At 39.6% G+C, this 26,026-nt stretch overlaps 1 protein-coding gene across 13 annotated transcripts in view; it reads left to right on the top strand.

Annotated features, from left to right (window-relative positions):
• lrrc7 (leucine rich repeat containing 7) overlaps positions 1–26,026 on the top strand; it is a 688,069-nt gene that overhangs the window by 329,277 nt on the left and 332,766 nt on the right. For 12 of the 13 annotated variants that reach the window (XM_087990651.1, XM_087990652.1, XM_087990653.1 and 9 more), the window contains 3 exons: positions 12,687–12,889; positions 17,818–17,935; positions 21,526–21,604. In XM_087990651.1, coding sequence (XP_087846777.1) covers positions 12,701–12,889; positions 17,818–17,935; positions 21,526–21,604 — 386 coding nt within the window. In that variant the 5' untranslated portion in view covers positions 12,687–12,700. Of the gene's footprint in view, positions 1–12,686; positions 12,890–17,817; positions 17,936–21,525; positions 21,605–26,026 lie in introns of those variants that run through there. The other variant, XM_043699362.2, reaches the window with a different exon arrangement.

Genomic DNA, 26,026 nt, shown 5'->3' with positions numbered 1-26,026 from the left:
ACTTCACTATCTGAAGAGTTGCAAGTAGTGCGATCATCCGTGGATGTTTCCACTTCTGATGCAGCAAAGGTCATTTATAAAGCTGCTGAAGATGGTTGAGTGTAAGAAGCTACCCTAAGGAACTCCTATGATGAGATACTAGGGCTGAGATGATTGATCTGCAGGAGCTACAACCGTCTTTCTTTTGCTAGGTCTGGCTTCAACTAGTGGAAAATTATATCCCTGATTCCCATTGACTCTGGTTTTGTTAGGGGGTTCCAAGGTACCATCCTTCATCAAATGCCACCTTGATATCAAGGACAATCACTGTTACCTCACCTCTGGAGCTGAGCTCTTGTGTTCATGTTTGGATCAAGACTGAAATGAGATCAGCTGCTGAGTGGTCCTGGCAAAATTCAAACTGAACATCAGAGTGCAGGTTATTTCATTGCAAGAGCTACTTAATAGCACTGTCAGTATCCCTTCCATCACTTTGCTCATGATCAAGAGTAGATTAATAGGATGCTAATTAGCATCATTTGATTTGTGCTGCTTTTTATGCAGAGAATTACCTGCACAATTTCTAAATCATCAGGTACATGTCACTGTAACTGTTGCGTATCAGTTTGACTACCGGCATGGCTCATTCTGCAGCACAAATCTTCTGTGTTATTACTGAAATGTTGTCAGATTCCACAGCTTTTACAATCTCCAGTGTCTTCAGTTGTTTCTGGATATCATGTGGAGTGAATCAAATTGGCTGAAGCTGGCATCTGTGATGATAGGAGCGTGAGAATGGCCATGATGAATTATCCACTCTGTAATTCTGGCTGCAGATTGATGCAAATACTTCGGCTTTGTCCTTTGCACTGATGTGTTAAGCTTCTCCAATGATTGAGGAAAGGGATTTTTGTGGAGCCTCCCCCTCCTGTTAAATTGTTTAATTATCCACCGCTATTCATGAGTAAATGTGGCAGAACTGTAGAGCTTAGATCTGATCAACTGGTTGTTGGATCACAATGCCCTGTCTGTTGCATGACGATTTCTACTGATTGTCATGCAGATAATCCTGAGTTGTTGCTTCGCAGAGGTGGGAACATCTAATTTTTAAAATTACTTGGTGCTGTTCCCAGAATGCCCTCTTCCATTCTTCAGGTTTTATATGTTTGTTTCAATTATGCCTTTTCATGTTGATACATGTTCAGATTTAATACCAGTTTACGTAGGTAGTATTCAGTATTATTAACTTGAAAAATGCAAAACCTTGGCAAAACATTGTGTGCGACCCAACACCAATCTTCACCCCAAACCCAGAAGAAAACAAACACCATAATTGCCTGAAAATGCACTATGGCTGTTAACAAATTCAAACTAAGCTTTAAGAAGAATGATGGAAATAAAAACATGTTATAAGTAAAGGTGAATATCACTTTGTCCAGCTGATAGTAGTCACTGATTCAGCAGCAACATTCTTGCTGCAGTGTCAAAAGCATTAGGTTTGGGTCCCTCACTTTAAAATCTGAATTTAAATCCAGATCGTAGTACTTATGTAAAGGATAGCTGCAGAATTTTATTCTTGGTTGCAGTCCAACTCAGGGAATACATGCTCATTATAGAAACCATGAATCAGGAAGTGGGAAGCCTTCTCAATACTCACCTGGCCAGTGACTCAAGAATCTCGTGACCCAGTAGATGAGCCAAACAGTCAATGTATCCATAGGCTCTCATAAAGATTGTCATAAAATAACAATTAGCTCATTAATTTCCTTTTAGTGAAGAAAGCCTGCAGTTTTTTTCTCCATTTTTGACTGAGGTCAATGGCTAGTGGACAAAGAAATTGGGCATGGTGAAGTGGGTTGCCAATTCATGTGACTGGCAAAAATAATTTTCCTGCCTGCACATTTGTTTTTCAAATGAATTAGAAAGAACACACTTGATGCAGGATCTACAAGTGTGTCTCCATGGAAACAAGCCTGGTAAAATACAAAGACAGGGAAAGGATACTTGTTTCAGTTTTAAAATGTTTCGAGCAAATATTTTTGCAGGGCACTTATGAATGTGACACCTCCTCCATTTTTGGAGAGCCCGAGATGTGTTTTGTTCTGTTTCTCATTTTTAAAGATGATAGGCAAGAGTCTGAAGCAGTGGTCTATAAGTTTGGCCCTACAACACTTACTTTATGGGTACTAACTGGCCTAAGTCTCCAATACAGCACATAGCAGGCAGGCAGATATATGCAGCCAGAGATGTGTTGTGGGGCATATCATGAAGAAAAGACATTTGTATCTCATTTTTGTTCCTCAGGACTCATGACTAACCGTCAGCAATTGAAGCTGATGCTTTTGACCTGTTTCCTTTTCTGACACTCGGTGTCCAATCATTTCCCACACTCTGAGATCCCTCCTTTAGATTTCCTTTCTCTGAACCCCTGGCTTTACTTACTTGAGGGCTGATTCACTGCTTGCAGTCAATGTTGGCATCCTCTTTGCTGCCTGGCTTTTTGTTAGCTTCTTTGAAATTGAGCGCAACATTGCAAGGCCTTTGACCTCACCATTAAAGTTTAGGTCATGTGCCTGGAGTCCTCTGTGAAAGCGTTAATGCATGTTGCCTAAATTGCTAGACCAGAGTTTCTTTGAGTATAACAATATGCTCACTTCTACCTCTTCACTGAAAAAGTGAACGGAGGAATATCTATTCTTAGATTTGTTACACTCACTCAAAACAATTAGTTAGCTGCAGTAAAAAAAACCCTCTTTTTTTACTTTGTCTAACAATGTTGCTCAATCCTTAAACAATCAACAATTGAAGTGCATTCATTCACCAGTGAACTTTGTTACAACAGACATAGCAGGAGGGCACTCATTTCTCTAAGTTCCAATGCTACATAATTCTCAATATCAATTTCAAAGTCTTAAATCCTAATCTTGATATGGCCAATTGTATGCTTTCACTATCAGGTTTAGAATAAAAAGACCTATCAACCAAGTTTCTTTTGTACATACAGAATGATCATTGCTCAGTCCTTTGAGTATGTGAGTTTGGAAGATATGTTGAGGTTGTACAGGACATTGGTAAGGTCTCTTCTAGAATACTGTGACCAGTTTTGGTCACCCAGTTATAGGAAGGACATTATTAGGCTGGGAGGGTTCAGAAGAGATTTACCAGGATATTGCTGGATATGAAAGATTTGAGTTATAAAGAAAGGCTAGATAGGCTGAGACTTTTTTCACTGGAGCATATGAGGTTGACAGGCGACCTTATAGAAGTTTGTAAAATAATGAAGGGTATATATAGGGTTAATGGTAGTTGTCTTTTCCCGAGGATGGGAAATTTCAACACCAGGGGCACATTTTTAAGGTGATAGAAGAGGTTTTTTTACACAGGGTGGTTCATGTGTGGAATTGAGGAAGTGGTGGATGTGAGTACAGTTACAACGTTTAAAAGACATTTGGATAAACCCATGAATAGAAAAGATTTGCAGCGATATAGGCTACAAGCAGACAGATGGAACTAGTTTTGTTTGAGATTTTTCGGCATGGACTGGTTGGACCGAAGGGTCTGTTTCCATGCTGTATGACTATGACTTTATAACTATGACTCTATAAGACAAAACCTATCCAATGAAAATACAGAATTGGTTAGCACACATTTTGTAATTTGAGTATATAAATGTTTGCCCCTTTTAATAGGCAAAAACACATGCAGATTCACACACTATTATAGTTTTAAAAAATCTCTCTGCAGATTCACATTTGAAAATAAAATCAGTTTCCAATTATGGGTGGTTATTTCTGTTGGTAACAAATATAAGGCATCAATGTTTCAAATCAGGTATTCTTGCATATGTTACCAAGTCACTAAACATGTACTGGTTTTCGGTGCTCTTGGCAGACATATCCTGCCAGGAAATTCAATATTGACGAGTTCTTCCAGTCACAGTCTTCCAGAACAATCATGTTTTAATCTAAATTTTCCACAACAGTGCTTCAGAAATAGGTGATACAACTTGCAGCGTATTCCAAAGTTGCAAACATTGTTTAAACCAAACAGCCATAAAACCTGATTGTAAAATAGGTGTTTTTTCCTGATGTGAGTTCAAGCAAAGAAGACCAGCAATTATCTAAAGTCACATGATTTCTGAGAAATTTTGTTAAAACAAAATTCCTGTGTATTTTCATTGACCTGTTTAAAAAAAAATGATTCTAAGCACTACCTTGAAGTACTCCACGAACTATTAAATGTAAAGTTAAAAATCACACATCACCAGGTTATAGTCCAACAATTTTATTTGAGGAGCAGCACTCTGGAAGCTAGTGCTTCCAAATAAACCTGTAGGACTATAACCTGGTGTTGTGTGATTTTTAACTTTGTCCACCCCAGTCCAACACCGGACCTCCATAACATACTAAATAGAAAGCAGCTTCACAGTACCTTTAAAAGGAAACTTCCCAAAATATTGAATGATATCTATCACGTGGATTTTGCCTCATCTGAGGTTAATTGCATTTCATTGTTGGCCATAGAAGATCTATGGTGACCTGAAACAGGGATGGCATTAAGTCAACTAAGTAACCAATCACATTCAAGAATTCCAAAAACCAGAAAATGAATGTCATGGGGTATCCCTCACTTTTCAAATATTTTACAGAGCACAAACAAAAATTGTTACATATACAAGAAAATAGAAGCTGAATGATAATTAAGTTTTCTAACAGTTATTCTGAAAATCAATGGATCATTTAATCCTAAGAAAGGAATTTGACATGTCACGAATGTAGCATTTAGTTTCTCAGGGTCAATAAGATTTTCCATAAATAACAACGTCTAGGTATGCTGTTCAAAACTTCAGTTCCATTTCATTCAAATTGACATAACTTTTTCAAGGCTTTAAACAGTGGGATTAACTGCATAAAATATACAGATTTGTGTTCAGCATAATGAATTTCTGAGATTTTCATCTGTGAAGTGCTACCATGAGGTGTGAAGAATCGCTGACGTCAACTTCAGGATTTCTGGGTTTAAACATGCAAGTGAGGAGACCAGAAAGTACTGTCAGTTTCAGAAGTAATGATGGTGATGGCTGACAATTTTACAGCTGTAAAATCCAGATTATTATCTCCCTAAACCTAGTGGATTTGTTTCACTTCAAACTCTGCACCACTGAATTAAGCACTAATGTAACATTTAAATTAATGAAGCACCAGGAGTTGAAATATTACATTAATATTAACCCCAAGCCACTATCTTAATTATCAAAGCATAACTTTCCACCATTTAAAAAAAATGTATTGATGCTATTTTCCCTTTTTGCTCTTATCATTTTATGTCTTACCAAGCTTTCAATCACATCTCTGAACTGTTTTTATTCCTGTATATTATTTTTAAATTATACACTTCAGGTGCAGTATAATTGTAGGTTGTTTCAATTCCATTTTCAAATGTTTTCTGCCTTTTAAAATAATTTAAGTTTTAAAAAGTTTTAACTTGCCTTGTTATTTCTACTGTACCTTTAGTAATGGGAGAATGTTAGCCAGGATTTTCAGAGATTTGTGAAGGTAGGAATGGAGCAGGTGAGCAGGTAGTTTCACAGTACAGCCGGTATGTTAGTTTACTGCCACTACCATTCTGTGACTAATTTTGGGGAACAATAGCTTGTGGACAAAATGGCAACTTGATTACAAGAAGCAGATTTTAAAATTTTAATCAATTTGTTCAGTTATGTTATGGCACACCCCTGAAGCAGGTGGGACTTGAGCTTGGACTTGCGTCACAAATCCCATTAAAGCTCTATGATCCTGCTGCGATGTGAACATTCAACCTTCTGATTTGGAGGAATACATGCTCCTGTCACAAATTACTTGCCAGCAGCAGAATGAGTTAAGAAAGTTGAGGCTAATGAGGGCCATTCACCAAAGGAACCTGAAATCTTTCAATCAGCCAATGCACCCGCTGCAGTTTTGGGAACACAAGTTTTCTGGAGACATACGCCTAGCTGTAGACCAGGGATCAGTGCTCCAGAAAGATTTTGAGGGCCTCTCTGCTCCAACCTATGCTCCCTCCCTCCAGCAATAGTGGTCAGACAGCTGAGACTTTTTTTCAGAAGTCTTGCAATTAGCTGAGAGGATGCATCAATGTGGCGATACCTTCCCTCTTATCTGTTTTGTCCCTCTAAGCTTGAGAGTCTCCTATTGGCCAATTGGTGTTCAATCAATAATAAAAACAAGAATGCTGGAGGAACTTTGGTCATTTGTTAAATCAATTTTGAGTGACTGCTCTCAGCAACTGAAGAGCTGAAGATCCAGACAACAGAAAATCCTACCTCTCATTTTTAAAAAAAAAATCATGTGGTGAATGATAAGCTTTAGATACCATTTACTGGATTTTAGAGACTGATGTGGTAACTCCATATAGTATTTTAAACTGCTACAAAACTGTGTCTTGTGCAGTTGAAGGTAAAATCTTCAGCAAGAAAATACCATTCTGCATGCTCACTCATTCCATGCTTGATGTGAAGTCTTTCAAAATGCCAATTTATTCATCTATTTATTGAGTCATTCATATCAAATGAAGTCATGCAAACCTCGCATGGCCTCAAAAGTTAAGCAAAACTACAGATTTGCAACCCTGTTATTCATTTGCAGAGTATTGTTTTCCATGGATATTTCCCATAAACATGATAATGTATCTTTTTCCTCTTACAATCAATCATTTTGGAAAGTTTAGAATAAGAGCAGACAATTTTTCCAGCATGTTATTTCTATTTCCTACACATACAGAGTGAAAGTTCAGAGGCTGTGCACTTTAGGGAGAATGCATCTTCTGTGAGCACCTCTCTGTGCTCCAAATCAAAGACCAGGAACTTCTGGGCCTGCCTGGAGCTCACTGGTCGTTGCATGATGGTACAGGAAACAATTTTAGAGGTGAGGGCATAATATATTAAGGAGTATTGATATTATTCTCTGCAACAACATGCACGGATTCAGTACATTTTGTTTCTGCCCTGTGCCAGAGTTCAGGATATCTGCTTTGAACTGGAGAATGACATATAATAGGGAGAGAAGGATCCAATGTCAATACCAATAACATTTGTAAAACTAGGAAAGAGGAATATAAGAAGTTAGGTACTAATTTGAAAAGCAAATCTCAATGGTAAAATTCTCTGAATTTCTACAAAGATCATATACAAATTGGCACAGGATTAATAAGATTGAAAAGTGAATGAGTGGCTTAAAGACTAACGTGGGAGATGTGGGCTCTGGTTCAGGGACACTGGCATCAGTATTGGAGAAATGGGGTCAGTATTATTGGGATGGCTTGCACCTGAACTATGCGAGAAGTGGTATTCTTGCAAGCTGCATAATTGGGCAAGTAGAGACAGCTTTAAAGTAAAAAAGAGTGTGAAGACTCAAGCTAGGTAAAATGTAACAACAAAGGGAACCAAGGCAGGAGAACTAAATCATCTTGAAAATGAAGTTTGGAGAATGGCAGGAAGGGACTGAGAGATAAAACCAAACAACATACCATCAGTCAGGACTAGTTGCTACAAAGGTAACAAAAAACAAAAAGGCTCTGTATCTGAATTACATGTTCATACCAAAGTAAGTGAATTCAAAGTACACAAGAAGAGAATAAATTTAATCTAATAGCCATTATGGAGATGTGGCTGCATGATGGCAATGATCAGCTTCTGAATATTGAGTGGTTAATGGCATTCAAGAAGAAATCAGAAGCTATCTAAAGACGGAAGGGCAACACAGTTAGTCAGTGATGCTATTGGTGCCTTAGAGATGGCTGCGATTCAGGATATCAAATTGAAGAAATGCTTTTGGGTGGAGATAAGGTTAAGGAGAAGAATGAGGTCACTGGCTCTTGAACAGTAATTACGATGTAGGAAAAAGTATACAAGAAAAGGGCAGTCACTTTGATCTGTGGATCAGTTGAAGAAATCAGATTGATAATAGTAATCTTGCTAAGGAGTTCAAAGAATGATTTTGAGCTAGTTTATTGGAACATATTCTTGAATTGAGCAGGCAACAGGCTGTATTAGATTTGATGTTGTGTATTATAGTAGGAATAATTAATAACTTCAGAGTAAAAGGACTTTTGTGTAACAGCAATCATAATATGAGAACTTAAAATCTGTTCTCCAATCTCCTTAGCTCCCAGAAAAGCAAATCCAGCTTCTCTAACCTAACTTAATCTCAAAAATAACATTCTGTAGTACACAGTGGATGGAATATTCCCAAAAAATGAGTGACATGGGCAATGGTGAGAAATTTTGGAAAATACAATGAGAATGAAAAATCTGATTCTCACCAAGAAAATAAAGCCCAGTTTTCCTCTTAAGGTTCCAATGTTCAAATGAGAATCTTGTTATTGGCAAACATCTGATTCCTATGAATTGTGTCTCTTCTTACCTCATTTATACGCAGTCGGGAAAGTGTGACATTTGAAAAGCACAGCAGATCAGGCAGCATCCAAGGAGCAGGAGAATTGATGTTTTGGGCATAAGCCCTTCATTAGGAATGTCGTATTTATACGCAGTTTGCAATTCTCATAGGTGCTGATGAGAAACTGAATGGCTCCAATTCTGACTTGAATATCAGGGCAGTTACTTAGCAGGTGCAGTCTATTAGTGGCTTCTCCAGTCCTCCATTTTCAGATCCATTCAGCAACTTCTCATTGCAAGCATGCACCCTCGACCAGAACAAATAGTTACAGCACTTGTTATCCAACACTTCAATAAACAGCCATTTACAGTTAAGAATCTGAATAGAAAATCATTACAAATCACAAATAAAATTTAAACCAAGACTAAAAGATGAAGAAAAGATGTTTAATTTAATGTATAAATATATAAATTGGAAAGAAGTAGGTTGATCTTATGTCTGACAGTGGTCTTACCACTGACTCTTGGGGAACACCACTGTTTATCATTCTTCAATCTGAAAAAAGAATTAGCTACAACCCTCTGTTTCTGTCCTTAAGCCAACTCTTTTATATAAGCTGATTAACCCTCCTGTTCTATGAACATCATACATTAATCAGCCTTTTGTATGTTACTTTGTCAAAATTCTTTCTTAAAATTCGTATGGATAATATCCATTGCATTCTCTTTGATCAAACTTTCCTGATACTTCAAATAAATTCAGATAGATCAATCTAGCACAACTTGCCTAAAAATTTGTTGGTTCTCCATAATTAAAGTCTGCTGATAATTTTTCTTGAACATTTCTAAAACTTTTACCAATCTTGATAGTGAACTGACTGACCTGTACTCAGAAGAAATGTCCTTGAACATTTTCTTAAATAGTGGTGCAACATTTACCTTCCTCCAAAAGTCTCTGACACCTCCCCTTGGGTAGGGAAGATTGCAATACAGAAAACACTGCCATTTCCTTCAGCAAACTGTACACAAGTCATGTGGATGAGGCCACTTATTTATCCTAAGCATAGTAAGCCTTTATTCTACATACTTCCTACCAATTTTCACCCTCATTCTCTTTACCTCTACAAACATTGCTTCTACTGATATTGAACATGAAACATTTGTGACAGGGTGGCTCAGTGGTTAGCACTGCTGTCTCACAGCACCAGGGACCCAGGTTCGATTCCAGTCTCGGGCGATTGTTTGTGTGGAGTTTGCACATCTCCCCATGTCTGCATGGGTTTCCTCTGGGTGCTCAGATTTCCTCCCACAGTCCAAAGATATGCAGGTCAGGTGAATTGGCCAAGTTAAATTGCCCTTAGTGTTCAGGGATATGTAGGTTAGGTGCATTAGTCAGGGTTAATGTAGGGGAATGGGTCTGGGTAGGAGGGTCTGGCTCTTTGGAGGGTCAGTGTGGACTTGTTGGGCCGAAGGGCTGGTTTTCACACTGTAGGGAATCTAATTTTTAAAAAATACATGTTACACTTCTGGTTGTTCGGTGTGCTGCTTCAATACTAAGCTAAATGTACTGTTAATAATGAATACTCTTAACCAAATGTCCCCCACAATCACTTGGTCCAGCTGATTCTCTAGCAGCAGATCCAATAATGTCCCTTTTCTAGTTGGATGGAGAATCCACTGATCAAGGAACTTTTCCTGAACACACTTAAGAAACTCCTCACTCTCCTTACACTTTAATCTAACAGCACACCAATTGATATTTAAATAATTAAAGTAGCCACTTTATTATCATTGCACATCTGTGATTTCCCTATAGTTTGTTCCTCTACTTTTGGGAGACTATAGAACCTCCTATGTTTGCTTCATAACAGGCAACTGTAAAGATGAAAGATAAGTTAATGTTTCAAATTAAACCTTTTGTTGAAATCAATTTAGATAAAAGATTGGAGCCAGGATGTGGTCATGTTTGTTTGCTATAATACTGATGCTGATGATTCTGTTGAGGGCTGGATTTTGTTAGGCCAGATATGGCTCCAAAAATGGACCAGAAAGCTAGGACAGTCTTACCATAGTCATTTGAAGGAGCCTGAGTTGGGTATTAGGCCCATTGTGCAGCCAATGAGCTTTCATCGTGGCTCCCATCCCTTTAAGTAGGGAGAATCTGCCTTCACCACCTTCTGGCCAATCTCAGTCCCATTAGCTCCTGGACTGCTGAAAATGCACAATTTTGGGTCACTGTGGTTAATGATGAGGAGTGACACTGCTGGAGAGCGCAGGTTATGTTTGCCGCAGAAGTGGCTATTGCTTCTGGGAGGCCATTCCTTGGATTAGAGAGTTCCTGATTAGAAAAGCCCTATCGGAAGGCCTTACTGGTTCACTAGGTGGTGTCCCCAAGAAGCAAAAGGCTTATAGTCCACAGCTAGCAGCAGCAAGAAAAATCTCTTTGATGGTAGAACTGGCATGTGGGCAGGAGGGCTGATCTCTGCCTTCATCACTTCTGGAGAATGCCATGTTAACAAGAACTCTAATAACTCTACCATTTCTCAGTCGTTTTCAGCCCAGATCTGCTTCCCATTATACTCTTGCAAACCCCATAAAACTCAGTGCTTTATTTCCAGAATTTTTGGACTAATTTTGCACTATTGAGAAACAGGACTCAGATGTAGGGCTAAATCTTATGTCTTTTTGGCTCATTGTGAGTTGTGTTAAGATTTTTGGAAGGATTCTTGCTGTGATTTTAAAGCACCATCTTCCTGTCATGCTCCCTTTTCTGTCCTAGGTCTGCGGTAGTGATACAATGGAGCCCAGTGCAAGCTGGGGAAACTGTACCTCATTTAAGCACTTTAGTCTGAACTGTAGGTAGTTAGGGGTCACTTAGTTCAGTTGTTTGGATGACTGGATTGCAATGCAGGCAGGCACAAACTGTATGGATTCAATTCCCAAAAGCAGCTGAGGTTACCATGAAGGACTCTCCTTCTCAACCTTCTCCTTGCCTGAGACATGGTGACTCTTAGATTAAACCACCATCAGCCACCTCACTCTAATGAGAGGTAAGACCACAATGACTTTACCTTTAGAGTCTTGGCTAGAAGAGGCTTGAAGAGGCTAGAAGAGTCTAGAAGAGTCTAGAAGAGGCTAGAAGAGTCTAGAAGAGGCTTGTTGGGAAGAAACAAGGAGTGACATCACAGGAAAACCGTGGTAGTCTTGTTCTACTGCATAGTTAGAGGCTCGAAGGGAGAGGGCTGATTGGTAAGCAGTAAGTAAATCAGAAATATTTATAGCTTATCTGCTTACAGTTTGTTCTTAAAGCTTTTTGATTTCTTAGTTTTGCTTGAGCAAAGCTGACATAGTTTCTGCTATTAACACTTAATTTGGATCTAACTCACTTTTCAACAACTGTCACATTTACTTGGGCTTTTGTTATGTGGCAACTGTGATCTCGAATCTCCATCATCCTCTAATATTCCCCTGGTCATCCCTTCAGTTCTACACTCCCATGTTTCTTTACAGCACAAGGCATTTCTTTACCTCTGATCTCAGTTCCAAAGAGGTCATATTGATTATGAAACATTAAGTCTCCTTCTTTCTTCAAAATTCTGGTACACCTGAATTTCTCCAGTGCTTTTTATCTTTATTTCAGATTTCCAGCATCCGCAGGTGTTTTGTTTTTGTCCATAGACTAGGCTTGTGTTCTTTTCTGTATAGAATATTAACAGGTGATCAAATTGAAGTGTTTAAGATGACCAAAAAGAATTAGCAGAACAGATGGAATAAACTATTTCCTTCTGATTGGGAAATCCAAGCCCACAAACTTTAAAATTAGAGCTAGAAGTGATATTAGGAAAAACATTTGTTCTCACAAAGATTAGTAGTAATATGGAACCACATCACTTCACTGATGTTAACTTAAAACACCATTCACTTCTAGTTTAAATAAAAGTTAAAAATCAAGATTACAAATGTATTAGATTGGATTTAAAGTTTTGACTATATACAATGAAAAGCATTGATGCTTTCCACCTTCAGTAGTCCATTCATTGCCACACCATATCCTAAACTTGGCTAATGATTGAATAGCATGTCCCCCCCAATCATTCTTTATCATCATACAAGCAATGTTCATTTAGAACAGTACCAGATGAATGCAACAACATGAGAATTGCCTCCTGGACATTCCACCACCTTCAAGAAATGATGGAAAATGCTGAGAGGAAATGTCTCAGTGCTTGTGTTTAGATTTTGTCAGAAATGTGTTAACATTTTAATCATACTTTTTAAAAAAATACATTCACTAGTATCTATTTCTGTGTCATTGCAGTGCAGTGTCTGGAGATGACAACAAAGAGAAAACTTATTGGCCGCCTGGTGCCCTGTCGATGTTTCCGGGGTGAAGAAGAGGTCATCTCAGTATTGGATTATTCCCACTGCAGCCTTCAACATGTACCAAAGGAGATTTTCAATTTTGAACGATCTTTGGAAGAGCTCTACTTAGATGCTAATCAAATAGAGGAGCTTCCCAAGGTAGGAAGAGACGAAACTACGAAGTGTACGTAGTTGAGGTTTCACAATTTAATGCCTCCTTTTAAAGTAATTCATAAGACAATGGGATATTGCATTGAATGAACGATTGACATCTCATCTTGGAGATCTGAAATGAAATCCACCTTGTATTTATGATATGGTTGATTCCCACCTCTGCAGGCTGTGAAGGGCCATTTATGAAAATACTATGAGTAATCTAACCCAACCTCCAAGTGTTTATCTGTGACTAAAGGGTAACACAGGAACTGGTATTTTAATTGGAACTTTACCTTTAAAGTTTAGGGGTTTTTTTAAGAATACCCTGTGAAAGGACTTTTAATTTGTTAATTTGTTTCTCATTTGTACAAAACAGCATAAAGGAATACAGGAAACTTACTTATGGGTCTGCTCTGAACTAACCAAAGTGGATATTAACAGACCTAGGCAGTGTGCCATTGAGGAGGTCCTCTTATTGACAGTCTATTCTTCTTCTGTGATTGCATTCATGCCCATATTTCCTTGGACAGGTTGCCCAGAATGTTCACTGGTGTACTTGAAGTCTTCTGCATGAAGTGGGGAAAGAGTGCATCATCAGCCCTGGGAGTTATGTTTTCAGAATTTTGTGTAAACTCTTTTTCCCATGAAAATGTCCCTTTAAGGGATGATTCTTAAGTAAATATGTTAAGTTGATCATTTAATTGGCTTTTGACATTGGCATATATTTGAAAGTTAGAAGGTATATACTTATAATGTTTCACTTTGTTAATAAATCTAAAAATAAGATTGATTTCTCCTCTTTCACCAAATGATGGTAAGATGTTTAGCATTAAAGAGACTGATTCTTTTTCAGATTCTTCTTTGCCCCAACAAGAACCAATACGCTTGAAATGTACAATATGTGCAACTGTGGCTACGATATGCCTCAAATGTAGAAACATACAAAATAGGAGTAGGAATCAGCCCTTCTGCTCTTTTGAGACTGCTCCATCATTCATTATAACCAAGGATAATCATCCAACTCAACAGACCGTTCCAGCTAGTCCCCTATATTCTTTGATCTTTTAACTGTTAAATGCTATATTCAACTCCTTCTTAAAATCTTTGGTCACTACTGCTTTCTGTGGTCATGAATCCACAGGGTTACCACTCTCTGGGTGAAGCAATTTATCTTTATTTCAGTCATAAATGTTCTACTCAATATCCTTAGACCTACCCCTGGTTGGACTTCCCCACTATATTAGATTAGATTACTTACAGTGTGGAAACAGGTCCTTCGGCCCAACAAGTCCACACCGACCCTCCAAAGAGCAACCCACCCAGACCCATTCATCTACATTTACCCCTTCACATAATACTACGGGCAATTTTAGCATGGCCAATTCACCTAACCTGCACATTTTTGGACTGTGGGAGGAAACCGGAGCACCCGGAGGAAACCCACGCAGACACGGGGAGAATGTGCAAACTCCACACAGACAGTTGCCTGAGGCTGGAATTGAACCCAGGTCTCTGTCACTGTGAAACAGCAGTGCTAGCCACTGTGCCACTGTGCCGCCCTTGAGAAGATCCTAAAAGCATCAACCCCGTCTCATCTTGTTAGAATTGTATAGGTTTCTATGAGATATCTCCTCATTCATCTGAACTCCGGTGAATACAATCCGGTGAGTGTGTGGTGCTCGAAAAGCACAGCAGGTCAGGCAGCATCCGAGGAGCAGGAAAATCGATGTTTCAGGCGAAAGCCTTTCATCAGGAATTCTTTGAAATGTCAATTTTCTTGCTCCTCGGGTACTACCTGACCTGACCTTTTCCAGCACCGCAACTTCGATGCTAATCTCCAGCATCTGCAGTCCTCACTTTTGCCTAGTATAATTCTGATTGATTCAACTATATGTCAGTCCCATCATCCTAGATCAGTCTGGTAAATGTTGTCTGCACTTAGTCTATAGCAGAAACATCCTTCCTCAAATAAGGAGCCAAACTTTTACAAACTATTCCACTCATCCCAATCCTATAAATCTGCAGCAAGACATCCCTGCTCCTATTCTCAAATTTTCTTGCTCAGGAGGACAGCATATCATTTACCATCTTTACCACCAGCTACACCTGCAGGTTTCCCTTAAGTGACTGATCTACAAAGATACCCAGGGCTTATTGCACAATCCCCTCTCTCAAGTTATATCACTTAGATAATAATCTGACTTCCTGTTTTTGCTACTATGTGAATAACCTCACATTTATCCATATTGTACTGTACCTGACGTGTATTTGCCCACTTTCAACTTGTCCAAAACACACTGAAGTGCATCTGTCTTTTCCTCACAGTTCTTCTTCCAGCTTATTAACATTAATATTGCCTAATCATAGTACTGACATAGCCTCAAACCACAGCAGGGCCTAGCACTGGCAAAACAGTAGTACACATTGGCAAATGGTATTCAAGACTGGAAAACAGAAGGGATTCAATGCAGAATAAAAATAAGATAAATGTGTAGTCACATGAAGGGGACAGATTTTGCTAAGAGAAATTTTAAAATCAACCTAGAGGTGTCAGTTGACTTACCACTTGTCAAGATTAAACACAGTGAGACAGTGATAACCAAATCCAATGGGATGCTGATTTGTGTTGCTAAATCAGATAAATTTAAATGTAAGATCATGCTGATGCTTTACAATGCCTTTGCATTGCATGTTCTCAATCACCCCGACATAAGAGAGTCACATAGGTTTTAGAAGTAGTACAAAGGAGAAGTCAATTTCCATTTCATCAAAAGAAACGAAGAAGCAATTTGGTCAATTTTGAAATACAGTTGCCAGCTCCAATTGGAGTGATCTACTCTAATCTATTTTCCATACACTTTCCATGAATTCTTTTATATTTTTACTGTAATGTACATAATCAGGTTTGTTTCCAAATGGTGTTTTCATTTTTGATCAAAACTTTCCAGCTGCGATCAAGTACAGGCTCGAAGCCCCTGTTGGGCATAACAGGGCCATGGAAGGAATTTTAATTATAACATTCAATTAAAAGGCTCCTGCTGGGTTACCTTTCTGAATTTCTTGCCCTCTTAGAGAGTTGGCATCTCACTGATAGAGGCAATCATTGTTAAGGCTTGAGAGAGAAAGACAAGTCTCTTTAGGTTGAGACTCCTTGAAGGGCCAGCTGTAAAAAAATTACCATCATTACCTAGTTTAGCCTATATGTGACTCCAGACCCACAGCGATACTCTTAACTGCCCTCTGGGCAGTGACACCCACATCCCGTGAATAAATAAAATAAAAGGCCTCAATATTATTTTCTCTTCGCAGCTTTTATCTAGCACTAAATTGTGGGGCTGGTCATTATGTGCCCTCACCAGCTGTGTTTTATGGGCATGGGTGCATGTAAAAGTATTTGGGTGGCTAGTTCACCCCATCGTATGGATAGTGGGCAAGTTCCAAAATCAGCAGCTCATCACCAGATTTGCATAAATAACTCAAGATCAGTTGAGCTTTTTTAGAAACTTATTAAAGGGGGCATCTTGTGAAAAGTTAGTACTTCCTTCTCACCCACCTATACTGCAAAACCCACTTCCCAAGCACCTCCCCTTCTTGCCCAAGTGGGGCAAATGCATCCTTTTCCAATATTCTTTGTTACTTTACTCCAGGATCCGTACAGGTCACTTCATTGGCTTTCCTGCAGTTCATGCAGTATCTGAGCTGCTGCTGAGCTGTCGTGCTGCTGGGACTGATAATAGCCTACCATATTGGCCCACAGCTGGCAGAAGTCCAATGTTCCAGCACTAGACCATCCGCAGTATATTGGCTGCAGGGTGGTTTTCTTCCTGACCTGTCAAATCATGTGGACTTTCCTTCCAGGGGAGTTAGCATTCTGCCTACCACCACCTCCCCAGTGTGTGCATGCGCGCACACCCTGTAATTTACTGTCCATGGTGTTTGTTTCAATCTGTGTTGCAATCAACATCTTCATGATCCTTTGTTTCTTCTGATTTCTGTACTAAATCTCTTATGTTTAATATCTATATTCCAACATTCTTAAAAACCATTGGAAACAGTTCATTTAGGATGGAATAAAAATATCTTTTTTAAAGAAAATATGATAGTTAGCTGAAATGGGACACCAGCAGAAATGACTGAGGCCAGGACACTAATCTTTTTTGTTAAATGTAAGTAAATTCTATAATTAGGAAGTTATCTGTTATGTATTCTGGAAGAATACGGTCAGATGTGGATCTTGTTAGGGCAGGGTTTCTTAGGCGACATTTCTCCCTCAACCAACCTCACAACACTAACTCTGTTTTTCTTTCCACAGATGTAGTCAGACCTACTGAGTTTATCCAGCACTTTGTTTTTTTTTTCAGATCTCCAGCATCTGCAGTACTTTGCATTTGTCATAGAACACTGATTATTTACAATTATTAAAATGTGGACCTTGTAATCAGTATGCAAAATTGGTGTCATTTATCAATCACATGATCATAGTTACATGATTTCAAAGTAGGTATTATGAGTATTCACTTTGAGATATACAATCAAATGATAAATTCAAGCTTATACTATGTATCTCCCTTCATTAATTCTTCTTTATTCACAAGAGTTCTCATTCCATTTTAAATAAGATGTGACATGATGGCTTGAAAGAATGTTATACTAATATTATGTCTGATATTACAACATCAAACAAGCTGCTCTCTAGATTTTATTTCTATACTCAAAACAGTAGAAGTAGAAGAATACATGATTGAATAATCTTCATCTCTCATGTAGCGCATAAGGAATGAAAACAATACCACTGAATTATGCTATAGTCTCACTTTAAAATTACAATCAAGATGATTCACATGTTATGAAGTCCAGTGATGATGGAATGTTTCTTTAAAGAGCAGAGGAAGGGAAACATTTGCCTTCTAATTTGATTCTCAATATTACAGCAATTGTTCAACTGCCAAGCTCTCCGTAAACTAAGTGTTCCAGACAATGATCTTTCTAATCTGCCCACCACCATTGCCAGCCTGGTGAATCTAAGGGAACTAGACATCAGCAAAAATGGTAAGCATAAAACATGCCTGCTTTTATTATTAAACATTGAATTGGCGTGGCTTTTAGCTTTCTACTTGTTTAACTGCACGTACTTCCTGTTTTGAGAGATGGATCATTTTTTTCTTTAAATTTTCATCTGCTGTTAGCCCTGTTTTATTTCACTAAACTGGCCAATCTTAATGTTACAAAAAAGCAAAGAAGTATCTCAAGTGGCCGACTATAGAAGCATTCAGGACTGAACCAATCCTATGCTGATCTGATATCCACATTCATTAGTGCACCTTCAGAACTCTAGTAGAAAGTAAATGAGGCCAATACATCAATTTGCAACGGTTCTCCAACTGGCCTCATTAGACATGCGCATCGTGTACAGCATTAGGATTGTGCCATAATTCGAGTATTATCCAATATTAAAATCTCTGTCCAGTACAATGGGAACTATCTGTCTCTTTTTGTAGCCTTTTTCTATCTATTGATTGTGTTCATGCGAATTCTTACTTCTGAGTGTTTTCTCTTCAACCTGCCCTTAAGGCATTGAGTTCCGTTTTTGGGGCATCCTCAGTGCTTTACCTCAGTTTCCATTCATTATGTATCACCTTATCTACCAATTGTCAGCACAACTTATTTAATGCCAAAATGCATTACGACTGTGTCCAATTCTGTACTACTTGCACACGTGTGTTTTCAGAAGTAATCTCCATATAGAAATGTACTCAAATGCCTCTTACTATCCTTGTCCTTACTGCAATTGCTCTTCATGTATCCTGAAGATTATTAGTTCTCTCAGCTTAGACTATTATTTGAATCTGAAAATCTCAGATCTGGATGGCTCAGTCACACATTGTCATTAAAAACAAAGAAAAAGGGAACTTCTGCCTTTTTAAAATGTGGACAGTCACAACATGTTCAAACAAAATATTACTTGAATTTGGCTGCCAATGGTGAATATTCAGTGATTCAAAACAAAGAATAACCGCTCAAAAGATGCTAATATTTGCAGAGTTCCTACTTTCACCAATTAAGGTTATATCTAACAAAATCAGAAATTGATGGGAAAACCCAGCGGGTTTGGCAGCATCTGCGGAGAGAAAGCAGAGTTAATGTTTCAGTTCCAGAGACACTTCTTCAGGATAGTTCTGAGCCTGTTCTGAAGAAGGATCATTAGACCCGAAATATTAACTGCTGTCTCTCCACAGATGCTACCAGACCTGCTGAGTTTTCCCAGCAATTCCTGTCTTTGTTTTTGATTTCCAATATCTGCAGCTCTTTGGTTTTCTTAATTAAGGTTATATTTAGCCTGCATATACATGGTTTATTAAACCAATTTATTTATTCTATGTTGTAAGAAATTGTTATTTTTATCTTTGGCTCGGAATCTGAAGACTCGCCATGCTTTCCAATAAGAACATAACATTTTGGTCTCTTGAATAATGTACATCAGCATTCCACTGTCTCTGAGTATGAGGAATTGATTTAGCTTTGGAGGTCAAACCTATTTTAAAGAACTGGACGAGACAGTTAACATTGAGACAGTTTCAATATTGCATTATTGTAATCATTTCTGAATACCCAGATCAGCATCGAAGAGTATGATTCTGGAAAAGCACAGCATCCGAAGAGCAGGAGAGTCGATGTTTTGGACATAAGGCCTTCATGAGGAATGAGACTTGTGGGCTAAGGGGTTGAGAGATAAATGGGAGGGAATTGGGGCTGGCGGGAAGGTAGCTGGAAATGCGATAGGTAGATGAAGCAGGGGATAGTGATAGGTCAGAAAGGAGGGTGGAGCAGATGGGGGAAGGAAGATGGACAGGTAGGACCATTCAAGAGGGCAATGCTGAGTTAGGAGGTTGGTACTGGGATAAAGTGAGGTCAGGAGAAATGGGGAAACTGGTGAAATCCACATTGATCCTGTGTAGTTGGAGGGTCCCAAAACGGAAGATGAGGCGTCTTCCTCCAGGTGGGGTGTTTGGGTTTGGCGAAGGTGGAGGCCCAGGACCTGCATGTCCTTGGCAGAGTGGGAGGGGGAGTTAAAGTGTTCAGCCATGGGGTGGTGAGTTTGGTTGGTATGGGTGTCCCAGAGAAGTTCTCTGAAATGATCGGTAAGTTGGTGTCCTGTCTCTCCAATGTAGAGGAGACCACATTGGGTGCAACAGATGCAATAGATGGTGTGTGTGGAAGTACAGGTAAATTTCTGTCTGATGTGGAAGTATCCTATGGGGCTTTTGACGGAGGTGAGGGGGGAGGTATGGGCACAGGTTTTGCACTTCTTGCAATGGCAGGGGAAGGTGCCAGGAAGGGACAGTGGGTTGATGGGGCCATGGACCTGATAAGGGAGTCGTGAAGGGAATGGTCTCTCTGAAATGCAGATGGGGTGGGGAGGGAAATATATCTCTGGTGGGGTCTGTTTGTAGGTGACGGAAATGGCGGAGGATGATGCGGTGTATCCAGAGGTTGGTAGGGTGGAAGGTGAGATTCTGTCCTTGTTGTAGTTGGAGGGGTGGGGTTCAAGGGCACAGGTGCGGGAAATGGAGGAGATGTGCTGGAGGATATCGTTGACCACATGGAAGGGGAAATTGAGGTTTTTGAAGAAGGAGGCCATCTGGGATGTTCTACAATGGAATCAGTCCTCCTGGGAGCAGATGAGGTAGAGGCGGAGGAATTGGGAATAAGGGATAGCATTTTTACAGGAGGGAGTGGTGGGAGGATATGTAGTCCAGGTTGCTGTGGGAGTTGGTGGGTTTACAGTGGATGTCCGTGTTGAGTTGGTCACCGGAAATGGAGATGGAGAGGTCCAGGCAGGGGAAGGAGGTGTCTTAGATAGTCTAGGTGAACTTGAGGTCAGGGTGGAAGGTATTTGTGAAGTTGATGAACTGTGCTGTGGGAGTCGGACCTAGATCAGCATCAAGCACTTGCAAAAATGCTAGTCCTCATAACACCTGTTAAATCACAAAGTGACATGTTGGAAGCCTTTTAAACTGTAATTTATCAAGGATAAAATAATAAGCAAACATTGGTTCTGCTAAATTAAATGGAAGCAGCATGTTTAATGTAACCCCACCTCTAAAAGTAATCACACACTCCAATGGATCACAGAATTAAGATATCACATTATTTTGACTGATTTATACAGAATAAAAGGTCTTCGGTTTGACCCCTGTACTGAGTTTGACTGGTTAGCTGCGGTACAGTAAGGGAATCTAATGTTAGCTGAAGTGTCAGAGAGAAATTCAGTTTGTTACTGCTGCTGATCACTAACCTTCAGCCTATGCTAGAATGTATGTGTGCATCAGATGAGTAGAATTGGATTGAGCTGTGATGAGATGTTTGCAAATACTACTAAGTAGGTCCAGACATGAAAAGCATTGTACATCATTAAGGTACTGAAAGCTGCTAGAGGAGAAGGGATGAGAAGAAGTAACATAAAACATGTTGCCATGAGGCCTTTAAATTTATCCTTAATGGGAGGACTAACAGTGTGACTATGTCTATGTCTTGTGTTTGAAAAAATATTGATAAAATGAAATTGTTAAAACACAATTATACCTTTCTTTAAATTAATATTGTTTTCAGATTCTGATATTTTTCTTTTTTTTTGGCAGGTATTCAAGATTTCCCAGAAAATATTAAGTGCTGTAAATACTTATCCGTTATTGAAGCCAGTGTTAATCCCATTTCCAAGTGAGTTAGTAAAGAATCAGTTCCTTGTGTGATGTTATTTTGTCATCACTCAATACCTTTTCATGTCTCCACCCTACAGGAAATTTCGACAAAAGATTGTACTGATGTGAGGCTATGGAATATTCAAGAATAGCTTTTAGAATGTTAAATTATTATTGTCGTAGTGATGAGGTATTTAAATATTATCGACACTATCTTTATTGATCAATAAAACTATGGACCTGTTCAATAGTGCTTTAAAATTGAAGGCAACATACTAACCTGGAAAGTGACTGAATAGCTGATAACTGATGCTACAGATAGGTATTCTAATATACAGGGTTTGATTTATGGCTTCCCATAGCAGTCTCAGCTGGTCATTATATTAATGACACAAGATGTGATACAAAGTTACTTATCAAAGTTTGGCAATGACATTGTAAGCAGTTTAGATGGAAGCACAAAATTAGTGATTAATCAGCTGAATGAATGGGAAAAAATGACAAATAGAAGTCAATGTAGGCAAATTTGAGCCAATTTACTTTAGACTTCAAAAATGTTTGACCAATCTATTTTAAATCAGGCTTATCCAACCTTTTCAAATGGGAGTTACAGGTCTCCCATTTTTTTCATTGTTCCCATTGTTTTCTCAGTTACCAAGGAGTGGTAAACATATTTCATAAAGATAAGTTGTGGCATAATAGTAAATATGAATTTAAAAATGATTCCAAACCAATAATTTGATTATTTACATAAGAGCAATTGATCAAAATTACAATTTAAAAGTGCCAAGCAGAGCTGTCTAACAAAAGCTTATTTTGCCTTTTCAGTTCAGAAGCACAGCTAGAAGGAAACAGATTAGGTTTTAGTAATACTGACTTTGCATTTACATCTGGTAGCAAGCACTCCAAGATACTCTCAGCAGAGTTCAGGGTCAGAAGCAGATAGCCTTTCAATCTGGGTTTTTCTTCTCTGCCAGCCTGCTCCCTGGGTAGATATTTGCAGCAAGGAACAGCAGGAGGATGGAAAAGGTGGGTGTGTCTGGCTCATTCAGTTTCAGTGTTCACACATACTCCCACTTTCACACACTCACGGTTCGCCCACACATGCACACGCCCACACTGCCTCTCTCCTTTTCACAAGTATACCCCACCTCACTCATTCCATCACCACAGACATACTCACACACCCCCACTCATTCACTGTCCCCTCCCACAAACACACATACCCCTCATTACATTCCTTGCCACACACAAAATCCTTCATGTATACACAAACTCTCTCTGACACATTCACTCTCTCCCATTGTTTCACTTTTGCCCATTCTCTCTGTCTCTCTCCCTCTCACCCTCTCCCTCAAAATGGGTGGAATCTTACAGGAGTGATTTGTGACAGAATTACTAGGAAAGTTGGAAAAGTTGATCTCAACATTAGAAGCAAGTTTCCCTTTAGTCAATGGTTGTTACTACTTAAGAAGGATTATTGCTTGTTAAGTGCCTAGTTACCAGCCCACCTCACCATATTAGTATTCAGTCTCCTATCCTACCAAACAAGCTAGACATAAAAAAACTCAAAATAGAAATCAGAGCAGATGCTTGGCGAATTCAGATTACCTCTTGCTTCCAATGGCCTGCTTGTTGGAAAATAGCCACCAAAGTCTCTCAGACAGGTTTCATGGACTCCAGCCATGATTGTCGTAGTTGCTAGTGGGACAACAGCTAATTTAGAGTTATAGAGTCATAGAGATGTACAGCATGGAAACAGACCCTTCAGTCCAACTTGTCCAAGCCAACCAGATAGCCTATCCTAATCTAGTCACATTGCCAGCACTTGGCCCACTAAATCCTTCCTATTCATACACCCATCCAGATATCTTTTAAATGCTGTAATTGTACCAGCCACCACCACTTCTTCTGGCAGCTAATTCCATAGATGCACCACCCTCTGTGCGAAAACGTTGCCCCTTTAGGTCTCTTTTAAATTTTTGCCTTCTCACCCTAAACTTATGCCCTCTAGTTCTGGACTCCCCCAACCCCAGGGAAGAGACCTTGTCCGACGCTCCAGGGAAAACACCCCCAGCCTATTCAGTTTCTCCCTTTAGCTTAAATCCTCCAATCCTGACAACATCCTTGTAAATCTTTTCTGAACTCTTGCAAGTTTCACAACATCCTTCCGATAGGAGGAAGACCAGAATTGCACACAATATTCCAAAAGTGACCTAACCAATGTCCTGTACAGTCACAACATGACCTCCCAATTCCTTTACTCAATGCTCTGACCGATAAAGCAAAGCATAGGAAATGCCTTCTTCACTATCCTATCTACCTGCAACTCCACTTTCAAGGAATTAAACCTGCACTCCAAGTTCTCTTTGTTCAGCAACACTCCCAATACCTTACCATTAAGTGAATAGGTCCTGGTCTGATTTTCTTTCCCAAGATGCAGCACCTCACATTTATCTAAATTGAACTTCATCTGCCACCCCTCAGCCATTTGGCTCATCTGACCAAAATCCCATTGTACTCTGTGGTAACCTTCTTCACTGTCCACTACACCTCCAATTTTGGTGTCATCTGCAAACTTACTAACTATACCTCTCAATTTCTTTAGTCATCCAGCATTCTCTATACCTACCAGCCTTTTCTTTCACCCTGACAGGAATATACTTTTTCTGGATTCTTGTTATTTCATTTCTGAAGGCTTCCTATTTTCCAGCTGTCCCTTTACCTGCAAACATATGCCCCTAATCAGCTTTCGAAAGCTCTTGCCTAATGCCGTCAAAATTGGCCTTTCTCCAACTTAGAACTTCAACTTTTAGATCTGGTCTATCCTTTTCCATCATTATTTTAAATCTAATAGAATTATGGTTGCTGGCCCCAAAGTGTTCCCCCACTAACACCTCAGTCACCTCCCTGCCTTATTTCCCAAGAGTAGGTCAAGTTTTGCACCTTCTCTAGTAGGTACATCCACGTACTGAATCAGAAAATTGTCACAACTTAACAAATTCCTCTCCATCTACACCTTTAACACTATGGCAGTCCCAGTCTATGTTTGGAAAGTTAAACTCACCTATCCTAACCACCCTTTGAGTCTTACAGATAGCTGATATCTCCTTCCAAGTATGTTTCTCAATTTCCCTTTGACTATTAAGGGGTCTATAATACAATCTCAATCTTTTCCTTATTTCTCAGTTCCACCCAAATAACTTCCCTGGTTGTATTTCTGCGAATATTCTCCCTCAGCACAGCTGTAATGCCACTCCCCCTCCTCTCTTGCCTCCCTTTCTATCCTTCCTGTCGCATTTGTATCCTGGAACATTAAGCTGCCAGTCCTGCCCATCCCTGAGCCATGTTTCTGTAATTGCTATGATATCCCAGTCCCATATTCCTAACCATGCCCTGAGTTCATCTGCCTTCCCTGTTAGGCCCCTTGCATTGAAATAAATGCAGTTTAATTTATTAGTCCTACCTTGTCCCTGCCTGCCCTGACTGTTTGACTCACTTCTGTTCTCAACTGTACCAGTCTCAGATTGATCTCTTCCCTCACTATCTCTCTGGGTCCCACCCCCCAAACCACCCCCCACCTTACTCGTTTAAATCCTCCCAAGCAGTTCTAGCTAATTTCCCTGCCAGTATATTAGTCCCCTTCCCATTTAGGTGCAATCCGTCCTTCTTGTACAGGTCATTTCTACCCCAAAAGAGATTCCAATGATCCAAAAATGTGAATCCTTCTCCCATACACCAGTTCCTCAGCTATGCATTCATCTGCTCTGTCCTCCTATTCCTGCCCTCACTAGCTTGTAGCACTGGGAGTAATCCAGATATCACTACTCTTGAGGACCTCCTTTTTAAATTTCTGCCTAACTCTGTGTAATTTCCATTCAGAATCTCAACCTTTTCTCTTCCTATATCATTGGTTCCAATGTGGACAATGACCTCCTGCTGGCCCCTCTCCCCTGTGAGAACATTCTGCACGCTCTCTGAGACATCCTTGATCCTGGCACCAGGGAAGCAACATACCATTCTGCTTTGTCGCTGCTGGCCACAGAAACGTCTGTCTGTACCTCAGACTACAGAATCCCCTAACACAATTGATATCTTCGAAGCCGACATACCCCTCATTGCATTAGAGCCAGTCTCAATACCAGAAACTTGGCTGTTCATGCTACATTCCCCTGAGAGTCCATCACCCCCTACATTTTCCAAAACAGCATACCTGTTTGAAATGGGTATATCCACAAAAGACTCCTGCCCTAGGTGCCTACCTCTCTTACCTTTCCTGGAGCTAACCCATCTATGTGCCTGTATCTGAGACTACCCTCCCCCCCTTCCAATAACTGCCATCCATCACACAGTGTTGCTGTTGCAAATTCCTCATTGCTTCTAACTGTCTCTCCAACCGATCCACTCGATCTGATAATATTCACATCCAACAACATTTATG

This window comes from Chiloscyllium plagiosum, unplaced genomic scaffold (genome assembly GCF_037043375.1).
Source record: "Chiloscyllium plagiosum isolate Xiang-an unplaced genomic scaffold, Cpla_swu_hap1 HiC_scaffold_9, whole genome shotgun sequence".
NCBI classification, from domain to species: domain Eukaryota; kingdom Metazoa; phylum Chordata; class Chondrichthyes; order Orectolobiformes; family Hemiscylliidae; genus Chiloscyllium; species Chiloscyllium plagiosum.
Note: the sequence above shows the minus strand (reverse complement) of the source record. Positions and strands in the feature narration are given on the sequence as shown.